The following is a 13,539-nucleotide window of genomic DNA, read 5'->3' as shown; positions in this document are numbered from 1 at the left end:
AGATCACCCAAGATTGAGGAGACCAAAGACTGGTCAAATAATCAAGTGAGGAAATCAGTAACAACAGGAACAGTGGGATGAGCAGGGGAGAATCCCCAGCCCAAAGACCAATAGTGGAAGATGTTCCACTTATGTTGCTAAACCTCCATTGAAGAAAGTTGACCACAACATGCCAACAATGAAGCTACTTTGTATGATAAACCAGATTTCCTCACCAAGGAACAGATAAAAACCAGGTGTGAAGGCAAAGGGCAGGAATGGCAGGATGAACTACCTGGGACTGAGACTGCTGTAAAAGAGATGGAGTGTTGGGATGAGGCATCAGAAGAGCAGATTGGATTTGAAGCAGCCATGGAAACCACAGCTGAGCCAGCCAATATGGGAAAATCAGAAAAATGTGACATGGAGTGGATGATAGAATACATTGATAGCCAAAACAAGTGTATGAGGTACCAAAGATCAAACTGAGGTAACTTGGTATTGAGAATAGTAGCAAATACATTCAGGTGTGGGGCACCTACCTGAGTGCAAAACCACTGGAAAACCTGAGAATCTAAATTTTGACCAGGCAGGAAAGATGATTTGTAACAAGATTGAAAGCACCCAGAACATGGCATGCAAGGAGATGAATAGCTTGTGTGTGGCCCAAAACAGGAGATTCAACATTCAAGAACAAAGGGAATGAAAATTGTCTGTATGGATATAATCAGATAATAGCAGGAAGAAAATTATCCAAAGTCTGCTGGACAACAAGCAGCTCCAGGATATTGATATGGTAAGACCTTTCTGTCATAGACCATAGACCCAAAGCAACTTGGTGCTCAACCCATGTCCCACAACCATGAAGCAAAGTGGCCAGGGAAAGGTGTAAATCTGGATAAGGGGGAGGAAGTAGAACCCTGGTTGAAGTGTGAGCCTTGTCCAACCACCAATGCAGATCATCTACAAGGGAAGGAGGAACGATAACAGGAACATCCAAGGGATCTCATATGAGCATGACCCATGGGGATAAGTGCCACCACAGAGGACCATATTCCCAAAGAGATAGAACCTTATGAGCAGTAAATGAGGAAGCAGAAGGGTGTTTATGACTGCCAGCTGCATTGAACAGAGTCAAAGAGAAGGTCAGGCCTGACTGAGATGAGTATTGAACAAAACACCCAAATGCATAAGACATTGGGTAGGAGCAAGGAAGGATTTCTCCAACTTGATCAAACAACTGACCCGAGTCACTTCCGAAAGAAGCAGATGAGTGTGTTGGTTGGACTCCAGTTCTGAATGAGCCAAGAGAAGCCAGTCGTCCATATAATGGTGGAAGCACAACCCTCGAGTGTGCACAAGACCCTCAATAGCCTTTACCATTCAACAAAAGACATAAGGGCTGTAGCAAGCCCCCCAAAAAAGGAGGCCAAAATTGATAAACCACCCCATGATGAACAAATCAAAGGTAGTGTCTCGAATGCTTATCTTCATATTCCCATATCGAGGCAGTCAACTCTGATCATACATAAACCCATAGAAAAAGCCCACCTGAGAGTGAGAAATGACTCCATAGTAAAGCAATGTACCACAAAGAAGTGATTGAGGTGTGACAGATCTATCACATGGCACCAGTCTCTGGTTTTTCTTAGGGACCACAAACAGCCTGGAATGAAACCCTGGAGAAGGGTGAACTACAGGTTCAATGGCATGTTGAGAGAGAAGATCTTGTATTGACTCGTACAGACACTGACATGTGGGAGGATCCTGAGGCAACAGAAAGGAAATGAATATTTGAGACAATAGAGGAGGGGAGAGGAAATGGATGACAAGTCCCTCTGATAAAACCTGAAGGACCCATAGATCCATGGCAAACTCTCACTATAGATGAACAAACTGTAATAAAAGAGCCCCCACCAGACTGTAACCCACAGGGTAGTCACCAATACTGCTGGTGATGTGACACTCATTGTAGAAGAAAATGCCAAAAAAGATCCCCTTGTGGAAGAAATAGGATGGGGAACAGATATGAGATTATTGAGGCTGTGTGCTAGTTCAGTTAAATTGACAAACCTTGTACAGAGTTATAGTAGAGAAAATAAAAGATAAAATATAAAGTTTTGCTGAAAACAAACATTTGAAATGTATTTTGGAGGTTTTAAAGATTATACAAAAGAAATTTGAGATTCTTAGATGAAGAAAAGTATTTTTAATCTTAACATGAAAAATCACTTTGTACACAGATTAATAAAAAAATATTCAATATATTCACAGACAAATCTTTTTTAGTTTATTAAAAATACTTCACTAAAAATATTATTTTTGTAGGTGAAATACTTGTCATGCTTACTGAAAGTCTGACGAATTTTGTGACGATATACATACTACATTAAAAGTTGGCAGTATCAAAACTATAAAGACTTTAAATGAGTACAAAGGGGGTCACGTGGTTGGTTAGTTTGACCAAACTGTGTTGAGAGAGTTAATTGGTGGGTTGAATATTATACATCCAATCCACAGTAGGGAGGAGGGTTCACACCATCTACACCAACAAAACATTACTGCCATACTATCAACTGAATGGGATTGAACACACTCAAGAGGCTGCCTCCCTGGTACACCACCCCAGTGGTTAGGAACTGGTAAGTGGTAAGGATTTCTGTATTCCACTCAAAGACAGGGGGAACAACATAGTGGGGAGTCTGAAGGAATACAACACTGGAGAAAGTGCAATGGGTAACCATGAAAGCCTATTTTTAAAAGCAGGCAGGTCCCAATTGGAAGGATGAGCAGTTATCCTGACACTGCTATACTCATGATAATTCATGAGTTGTTACAGTCTGTGACAGACATAGTTATGATGCAGAATACCACAAGGATGAACCTATAAATGGTCATGTGGAACATCTCATCTCAACAGTGGGCATTATAAAGTGGAAAGGCTGTTGGAAAAGACATTGGGAATTGGAAGACAAGGAAGAATAAGCCAATCTGAGAAGCTGGAGAATCCATTCCATAAGTGTGGTAGGATAAATATCAAGGAGAAACGAAGGATTCCAATGGATAAACAAATGGGAACCACAGAAATAAGCCGTGTAGGCCATATAACATTGTAGAGGATTAACAGGACAGAGGAGAATTCAGATTAGAGAGGAAATATAAATGGAAAATAGAAAGGAGGGAAATAGGGGTGAATATGACATCACCTTCACAAGCCACCGATGACTTGGGAAAAAACTGTGATCCAGATACAGAAGAACATAGGTATGGTGATAAAGGACACGTGATAAATCATGAGCAAAAATATCCGACCTACAATGGCTGCAGGCAAAAAGGTGCAAAAAATATCTCTTGAGGGAAGATTGGTATAGACAACAGGTGACCAAGGGTTCAAAAGGAGGGAGGGTAAGGGCATGGAGAACAACAGTTACTTCCCAATCAGGAAGGGGTGTAGTATGAAGAGGACAAAGGAGACGAAAGGAATGAAACAAAAGGAAGAGAACCAGAGAGGAAAACACTCAACGTGAATGGGAGAAATGGAAAGTATTGGACAAGGCTGCTCTGTTGCTGGCAATGATAGAAACTGAAAAACCAATTTAAAACAGCCAGGTAAAAAAATCAGACAAATGAGGAACAGTAGGATGGGAAGGGAGGTAACCATGGTGCAGACCACTGGCAAAATGCACAACATTTTATTTGATACACCCATAAGAAGGAAGGACAGATGGTATAGGAAAGAATGGAAGCTACCTATGTGGAGAGCCCAGACTGCCTCACAAGGGACCAGATGAATGACACACGTGAAGCCAGAGTATGGTGACATTGGGATGATACACTGGGGACTGAGGTTGTCAAAGGAGGGAGGCGGTGGCAGTAGTGATAATAGAGGTACTGACTGAAGGAGGGGAAGAACCAGAAATCAAGGTTGAGCAGGCCAAAACAATGTACAACAAGAAGGATCTGACACAGAGTGGACTGGACAATGAGTAAAACTAGGGAAAGGAGATGGACAGGTGGATAGGCAAAGATGGGACCAATTCTGACTGAAGGCATCCAAAGCCAAAGGATATGAGATCGAGAACCAAAAAAGGAGTAGCTTGGCATTGAGATAGAAGGCAAATGCATCCAGAAGAGGCATACCCCATTGATTGCATAAGCACTGAAACACCTGAGGATTGGGGGGGGGTCCATATCATGGGGAGAATATTTTCGGGATAAGACAATCGATCTGCAATAAGATTCAGAGCACCCAGAACAATAGGCATGTGTGATATGACTGGGCCCAGAAAAAGAGTTCAAACATCTGGAAACAGAGCATACATAAACAGGTGCCCCTTGTCAATTGATATACTAGACGACAGTTGAAGTGTCAGAATGGTTCATGACCATTTTGTCTCATATTAAAGGCAGGAAATGATCCAGAGCCCAATGAAGGGTGAGAATCTCCAGCATATTGAGATGCACAGTCACCTCAACATAAGAACAACAACACAAGATTTCCTGTTTATCTAGAAATGTTCCCCACCCCATCAGAGAAGCATCTGTAAAAAGATGCAATTCAGTATTGGGAGGCAAAAGAGATACACCCATTGTAGTTTGTCTCTGTTGAACCACCAGTCTAAATCGACATGCAGGTACTGTTTGTGGCAGAAATGAGTAATCTGATAGCTAGCCCCTGAAACCCGGGAAAGAAGAACGGACAAAGGTGCAGAAGGAGAAGGGTGGGAAATGGAAACAAGAACAGGACAAAGCTGCAATAGGCAAGAGAACAATAACATAAGAGAAGAGTGTTGAGGAGCAGTCTCCACCTAGGACTCCAAAGAGTTGAGAAGATCTCCAAAAACTGTTCTAGGTAAAAACAGAGCCATACGAAGGTCCCATAAAGATAAGTCATGAGTAGGTGCACATTAGTTAAAAGTGCATCCCTACCCAGAAGATCCCAACAACAGAAGAGTCATATTTGACAGGAAAGGTTCAAGGAAGACAAATGCACCAATGTGGAATATATAAGGGAGAAAGTACCCTCAAACAACCCCTAAGAAGAAAAGTGGATAGCCTCAGCCAGGAGATGGATGACAAAAAGGTATCTCCGAAGGGTGGAAAGGGACAAACAAAGGTGGGACAATTGGGCTGGAGTAAATCTCACAGAGGAATCAGGGTCAGAACCTCACACCTGGATCAAAAACTCCATGGTTTGAGAGTTGAGAAATGGAAAATCTGCTTAATAGTATGCCAAAGTATAATTATCCGAGGTACAAAGGAGACGAGGCATGTTGACCCTAAAATCTAACTGTGCCACAAACTGGTCAGCATGGACCCCAATCTCTGAAGAGGGATGGAAAACCAAGTAGTCAGAGGAAGGGGCAGAATGTAAAAGGGAAGGAGAGGAGTCATACAACACAGGAGACACAGACAAGAGGTAACATACTTGGGACACTATATTCAGAAAGACTGAAGATGGCCTGGGGGCATCCACAGTGGGAATATGGGATTGCATGACAGAGGAAGGAGGTAGAAAAAAGTCTATCCAAATCATCATCATCTTGTCCAGGCTCACAAAGAAAGGGAACATTTAGTTTGGAATCAAAAGACACCACAGGCTACATAATGGACACCAAATCACAACATCCTAAACTGAAACCTCCTCAGCCAAAAGTGTCAAGCTTGAAGTCTGAGAAACTGCAGGTTGAGATGTGGTAGTAGTGTTAACTACAATGGTAGTAGCCATGCTTTGAAATTTGGAATTCATAACTCAAATGAGAATGGATAACAAAAACAACAACATACAGTAATTCAAATTTAACTGTAAAGAAAATCAAAAGCACAAACAATAAAGGTCTTGAAAAAAAATATTTTTAAAGTTAAATCAAACACAGGTGAAATTTGAACACATTTTTACACTACTGTGCCAAATCAAGAAGTGAAGAGTGGGTTATACAGTATAGAAGGAGTCAGCTGTACCAGGAGGGTGTGTTGCACTCCTATTGATGTATTAATTTTCATGCTACAACACAGCTGTACCATGTCAAACACGTGGGATAGGCAGGAGTATCAAGATCAATAGTGAGCAATACATTTGTGCACAGAGAGGTAAGGTATCGTATCAGAGGACTACTTTGCTATAGTGCCATAACTGTAAGGATTAAATAACTCATTTAGTAGTAATATATCACAGTATTTAAAGAAAAAAAGGACTACAAAATGTTACCCTTTGGGGGAAATATAAAGTCCACTATACCATTTGCAATAAGTAATCACAAATCCAACTGGCAACAGAAATCTATTTAATTTCTAGTGACAGAAGGTAATTATTAACAATTAAAAGCTAAAAGCTGGAGAGCAAAAAAGAAAAATGATATACAAGATATTATGGTTAAAGTACACTACTTTAGATACATTACCAATTTAAACTAATCTTTCAGAAATAAAACATATTTAGCAACAATACATGCAAATAAAAAAGTCATACGATTTTCATTATTTGATAAACTTGAGGTTTTCAACTTAAACAACTAGTGTCATGACTTATGAAAATAATCAACTAATCAAAATCAGTGTTTCCGATTATTACCGTTTTCCATTATTTCAACTATACAATTCTAATATGAGAATAATTAATTAGTTGAATGTAATTGACTAATAAGTTTACAGATAATTATCAAATTCTACTAATCACCCAGCTCTATTCACAATAGGACAAGGCAGTATCTACATATATATTTGTAAGTATTTGAAAAGGCATTTCAATGAGTACATTCTTATGTGATGTTAATTCTGGCAGACAGTACATGGTAATGTCTTTGTAATAAAGCATATTTCTAAGAGAACAATAAGCATTTCATGTTTTCACTCATATCATATTTTGATATATTTTAAGAAGATTTTAAATGCAGTAATATCAAAGTACTAGAACAAAGCAAGTTCTCCAACCAAACAGAAATATGAAAGGTCCTCAAACATAGTTTCATCCCTCATAAATATAAGATCAACAATGTGATTGGATGGTGGTATCCAGAATTACTCATATAATACATAAACAAAAATTAAATTGTATGCCCAAAAAAAAGGGGGATAAAATATAATCAGTATTTTTTCAAATTATTACATCTACCTTTTTTTATTGCAAATTTTATACAACTGCAAATATAGTATTCTGTACCCTGATATCCAACAGATAAGATGCAGGTATGTGCAGAATGCAGGTTTTGGAAATATTATGTAAGTAATATTTCAAACACAGACAGCAAAGGAAATAAGAATACATAATTGTACAAAAAAACTAAACCTGTTTTCACACAAATAGTGAAAGTTTTTCACTTGATTGGCCAGCTTCTAACTCACAGTATATGACTTCTACTGGGTGTTGGAGTGGAAATAAAGACAGAATCAAAGTAAGAACTTGGTTGAGAGTGAAATATACCCCACTTTTATATGAAACAGAAGACTTAATGCAATATCACACAATCCTTAGATTACCTATATTAATGGCTATTCCAAATAGAACTATTGAAGCAAAAAGTACTTGTACTGCAGATTGCAAGTATTTTGTGATAATTTTTTTATTTTTCACAGAATTCCTACTAAGCAATCTTAACATAATTGTAATGTGGAAGATGACAACTTTGATCAAAGCTTTATTTGAATACTTAGAAAGTTGTCATGATTAGCAGTCTAAGGCCTAACGTGTGTGACATGCTTAAATGAGATGATTAAAGACATGAATAGGATGTTTCAAACACTCAACAATTTTTACTTTGGCATATTTATATGATAAAAGTGGACAAAATTATTGTGGCAATATTATATGTCAACAGAAATGGGAATAAAAAACATAAAACAAAATAAAAATTAAATGAAGGAAAATATGACTTTTAAAAAACAATGCAAGCCCTACACATAAATTTAGTTTCTTTCTCATCATTAATACCCATGGACACCTTCAAAAATGATGGATTAATTTTTTCTTGTTGTTTACAGTCAAAACTATAACAAATTGCTTTTCAATTGGATAAACCTAACATTTTGAGATATCTGATAACATAAAACCATTTAAAACATTAAGAAAATATTTAAAAGAGAAAAAGTACCAACTAACCAGGGAGTTTGGTTGAGTGTTGTCCTTCAATTAGTGTGTCCAGATAAGACTGGGATGTCTGAGCACATGAAAATGCAAACAGAAACTTTAGCAGCAAAGTTTGACTACAATGAGTAATTGTATGTAAAACAGACGACACAGAAACAACTAAGTCCTTTCCTAGCTTCTCACTTTGATTTTCACCAGTTTCTCGTTTGGTGTAACTCTCCAACTTATTCACTTCACTTCCTTCTGCACTACAGTAGTCAGAAGTATCTACTGTTTTTGACTTACTTGAACTACTGACTTTCTCAGGTTTGTTTTTTTTAACCTGAAATACCAGATAACTTGCTACTTTCTTTGCTGAGAGCTGAGCTTGTTGAGTGGCTAGCAAAATAAATACATTAGAAAATGAAATGGCATCTTTTTTGCACAGTTCACAGTAAGGCCTCTCCAAACAAACAACAGATGCAATTGGTGAAACTGTCTTGTAAAACTCTGTTTGAAGTTTTGATAGTCTCTCGAAAGACTGAAACAAAACATGGAGAATGTCAGATGTGAGCCAAAAAATTTCCATCTGGCATAACAGTATTAGATCTATAGACAGGATGTGCTGAACCCAATGAAGAATTTCATTTACTAATTTTGATAAAAACCTACTGGTACTGGTAAGTAAATTTTCTAGTGCCGGCTCCCATTGTAAATATACTATCCCTAACATCCTATTGGCAGTTCTCAATAGTGACAGCCACATATTAACTTGTGAATCCACCTCTCTCATCCAATCAGGAGTATAACATAAATGTAAGTTTATATTTCCTGTAACACCACTATTCACACACAATAGTTTCTTCCATTCACTAAGTGCTATCATTTCTGTCTCTAATTTAAATTTTAGTGCTTTCCTCATGCACAAGATACATTCTCTTCTAATGCCAGAAAAACATCGCTTAGTAAGAAGAGTTTTAAGCTGACAATGTAATTGAGTTATATGCTTGATCTCATTTTCAGTTAATTTTACTAAGTTTTCGGATTCACTAACCCAAGCAGGTTCAGCTGAAACATAAAAATCCCCTTGTAAAACTTTTGCCAGTCTTTCTAAAGCTTCACATGACTTTAAGAATATTTTCTGATCACCAAACAAGGATGTAACACTGCAGCAAAGTCTTCTGGTATTAAATTCAGTTTCAACAGTTTTTGTAATGGTTTTCTTATCATTAATAGTAAAGTTTGGTTTAAAGACTGATGAGCGAAGAGCAGTTACTGACAAGTGCTGTTGAATCTGTAATAATTTCTTCCACTCTTCCTTTTCTGTGACATCAAATTGAGATGCTCCAACACGTTGAACAGGAGGAAGACGACCTGTAGCCATCATCAACCTTATTTAATGTGAAAAATTTGAATATAATTAGTTAACACTGAACATTTATCAAATATTATTTAAATAATTATCATTATTTCATGCTAATTTTCTATGCAGAAAATAGAGTGTGGTTAATTTTTTAATAAAAAACAAACTGAAATGCACATATATACACACACACACACACAAATAGAATCAAAAATGAGGCTGGTATGCAAATTGATAAATTTTTCTGCATACAATACTGTTTCATCTTTTTTTTTCAAAGAATGTTGGACATCCGTATATTTGAAGGAGGATATGAAAAGAGCAAACAGTATGTCACATAAGAATAATAAGCATTTAATTTTGTTAAAAAATACCAGCAACAAAGAGATGTTAATATTAATACAAGATAAAAGATAGATATTTTCCATGACAAATAAATATTTAAATATTAGAACATTTTAAAAACACCCAGATCATAAAGATGTGTTCAGACCATGGATTCAAATTTTCCAAGATGGGGATATTCCTCATGTTAAACTGCATTGGTAAATAAAGGTATGTGGATCATTTTGGAGTACCAGGACCACCCAGAAACAGACCTAGCTGTTATAAGCAAAGTGCTACATTTTTGTAGCAGGTGAGAATCTATGAACACAAATATTAGTGACAAGAGCTTTCCACATGACCCAGGCAAAAGCATGCAACATAATAGAAAAGGATCTCGTCCTAGGAACAAGGTCAACATAGTATGGGAACATCAAGATAAGACTTCCAATCATAGCTCCTGTTCAACTGTTGTATACCTCAAGTAACTGGAGAATGAAACAGGTATTCATGATGTCCGTACGAAAACATATTAGTCAAGTTGCTAGATGCAGCACCTACGGATTTCTGTGCGATCAGACTGTTGAAACAGGTGCTGGAAAACTGTCATCTTCATACACTAGATGGATTATGGAAATCCAGCAGGGAAGAGTGGTGTCTTTTGGACATGACAACCACATGACATAGCCTTTTGCCATGGAAACTACACTGCAAAAAATTGTTAAGAAGCAGTGTCATTAGATACATTATGACTATTTGTAATGACATGGTGAGGCTCTAACATTTTTTTTAATAATGTACTGAACCCTGTATATGAACTACTATTTTGAACAAAACATAAAACCTTTTATAGCTCTTCCATTCTGAAAAGTCTGTAAACATCCAAAGCAAGTATAAACATTAAACTGTTTCCAGCTTACACTTGCCTAAGATCCCCTAAATACCCATAGTAAATAAAAACAGAGTGAGGTGGTAGCTATCTTTGAGGTGTATACTGATAATCACTGAAATAATGGAACCACTTTTTAAATGTGTTTTTATAGTGAAAAGAACTATTACTCAGATATATATCTGTGTAGTGTATACGTTTTTCGAGTCTATAGATGATCTGTGTACGTCATGTTCTCACAAAATACCACAGACTTGTATATTGAACATGGATCAAATCTCCACCTCAGCTGTTGAAAATCCAGATTTTAGTTAACTTTCTAAATTGAAAGAAGCTTGGCTGAGGTTTAGGTCACATTTTCATTTTAGTAAGGAATGAAACATATCAAACTATTTTACAGGCTTATAAACAACATAGAAAAAAAGTGTTAAAGAACAAATGTAAAAAGATAAGTAAAAGATATTACAAAAAGGACAACTGGAAACATTGATCTTTTTTTTTTCTCTCTCCTAAATGTAAGTTACCATTCCAGCCCTCATTATTTGTAGTCACATATCTCTTAAGCAGCAGACAAAACCTGATGTGACTGGTATAATATTAAAAAAGCACTAAATTGAACAGATAACCAATAAAAGCAAAATGTTGTTAACAGAGTCCAGTCAAACTAGTGGAATACCTCAGGTGACAGTGCTTAAGCCATTGATCTTTGTTATTTACATTATGATATTTAAAAGAGGAATATTTAGTAAATTAGCAATATCTGCTGATAACATTAAACACTTGAGTATTTCTACATGCACCTGTACTGAGAATGTTGAGGTATTACACAGTGACATAGGTCAACTTGCAAGTCAGACAAATATTTAAAAAATGACCTTTAATAGTAAATGCAAAATAAAGTACTTGCATTATCATAATTTGGACCACATAATCAATATTGATAGGAACCCACTCAACAGCATGACTGAGGGAAAGGATCCTGGCATAGTGCTTTGTTGCTAGTAGTAATGTTAAAAGAGTTTTAAGGTATGTTTACAGACATATTTATTATACATTAAAAGAGTTAATTATCTCTCTAACACAAATCACAAGTTGGGTTTCACTTTTAATACTTGGAATTATTTTGGTCTCCTTATCTAAGAAAGAAAATTGAGTTATTGGAAAAGGTTCAAAGGAGGACAACTAAAATAATTCCTGGGATGAAAGGGTTATCTTACATGGATAGGTTAGAATCTCTTCGTTTATTTTTTCTTGAAAAAAGAAAGATAAGTAGTGATCTTATTGAATTTTACAAGAATATTTGAGGGGTTTATGGGATAAAAGCCCTTACTTTCTCTGTGCTATGTTCTGAAAATAATAGGACAAGAAGACACAAGTTTAAGATTTCAAAATGACAAGTTCCAGTTAAGGTTTTTTTTTAATTTTTCTCAAAGGGTTATTTAGTTATGGAATGAAGTCCATTGACACCAGCGAAAACCAGCACATAACATAAAATTTATGGACAAAAGGGACCATCAGATCCACTAAACTAAACTTTAAGAAAGCAACAAAAATCTGAAAAAATATTTATTCCTAACTATAATAAAATTTCAAATAGTACTCCAAGTCTAAAAGAAAAAAAAAAAACAACAACTTATTTTCTGTTTAATATTTCTTCCTTTTTCAACAATACTCTTTACATACAATATCCTACCCAAAATTTTGGGGCCCTCCATTTCCTTCAGGTCCCCGGGCAGTAGCCCCGTCTGTCATCTCATTAATCCGCCACTGAATATTAGACTACGTTTTGTGTCAAAAATCACATTAGCTTCAAATGTTATATTCCCCCTTAATTAACGTGATTTTTATCATGAATAAATTTGATGCTTTTGATTTCTAAATCAAATGGCTGTACCATCAGCTTTCGGTATTTCGATTGAACTTTATCTTTTATTATATTACTCATTACAATATTACTATTATAGTAGTAATTCTAATTTTAAATAGCAATATAGTAATTAGTATTAAGATAGCCTTAAAATATAAGTTATATATAAACTAATAAAGTTATATTGATAAAGAAATTTGATGATCAGATTACTTACCCGTGTTATTAATCAATATTTATAATAATTTTATTTAAAACCTAGTCGGGAAAGTGGTTCTACGTCCTATCCCAAAATGAACGAACCTTACTCTGAAAATTTATTATGCTTATTATCAGCATTTGTTAATTAAAATGCCCTATTCCCTTGGCGTTGCCACGATTGCTCAAACGCTACCAATAAATTCCAACGTGAGAATGTACCCAAACAATCAAACTGAGCGGAGAAGAGAAAACGAGAAACGCTGTTACTGAATAACTACGGAATAATCGAACAGCGCACATAAATATTTGTGTTATATTCAGGTGAACTGAATTAACTTTAGAACCTCACAGCCTAAGCCCTCTAAATAAGGTTATACGGAATCATGGAACAATACTAAAAGTTATAGCGGGCGGTTAAGCAAAAAATCGTGCACTTTGGGTTAAAAACGGGAAAATTGGCACATTTATACATTGACCCGTACTTGAATATTTTGGATGTGGAATCCAGTCAACAATGTCCTCTGGTGGCAATGAGAGTGACAAATGTATTTTTTTGTTGTAATGTTTGATATTTTGTACATATACTTCTTATAAGGTGAAGTTATATCACTTCAAAAACTAGAATGTCTTGAATAATGTAGTTGAAGTTTCTTGGCACTTCTAACTGAAAAATCATTGAAATTTGATTAGTATATGCAGTAGTTTTTGACTCTGTGAAACAATAAACATCCAGGCGTGTAATGTATTGCTCTAATCATTCATCCGCTATAAATGCATCACAACAATTCATTCTTATCTTTGTTTGGTTTTCTTCAAGGTTTTTCATAGGAAACATATTACCCAGACCTTGAAAT

General features: G+C 36.1%; 1 protein-coding gene across 2 annotated transcripts in view; it reads right to left on the bottom strand.

Annotated features, from left to right (window-relative positions):
- The window catches only part of LOC106468193, a 94,104-nt gene extending 80,935 nt beyond the window's left edge, over window positions 1-13,169 (bottom strand). The window contains exons 1-2 of one of the 2 annotated variants that reach the window (XM_013928605.2): window positions 12,702-13,169; window positions 8,075-9,432 (exon numbers count right to left, since the gene is read on the bottom strand). In XM_013928605.2, coding sequence (XP_013784059.1) covers window positions 8,075-9,428 — 1,354 coding nt within the window. In that variant the 5' untranslated portion in view covers window positions 9,429-9,432; window positions 12,702-13,169. Of the gene's footprint in view, window positions 1-8,074; window positions 9,433-10,207; window positions 10,437-12,701 lie in introns of those variants that run through there. The other variant, XM_022396511.1, reaches the window with a different exon arrangement.
- Between the last annotated feature and the right edge of the window lie 370 nt (window positions 13,170-13,539).

This window comes from Limulus polyphemus, unplaced genomic scaffold (genome assembly GCF_000517525.1).
Source record: "Limulus polyphemus unplaced genomic scaffold, Limulus_polyphemus-2.1.2 Scaffold2910, whole genome shotgun sequence".
Taxonomy (NCBI): domain Eukaryota; kingdom Metazoa; phylum Arthropoda; class Merostomata; order Xiphosura; family Limulidae; genus Limulus; species Limulus polyphemus.
The sequence above is the reverse complement of the archived record's forward strand: the minus strand, read 5'-3'. Positions and strand labels throughout refer to the sequence as shown.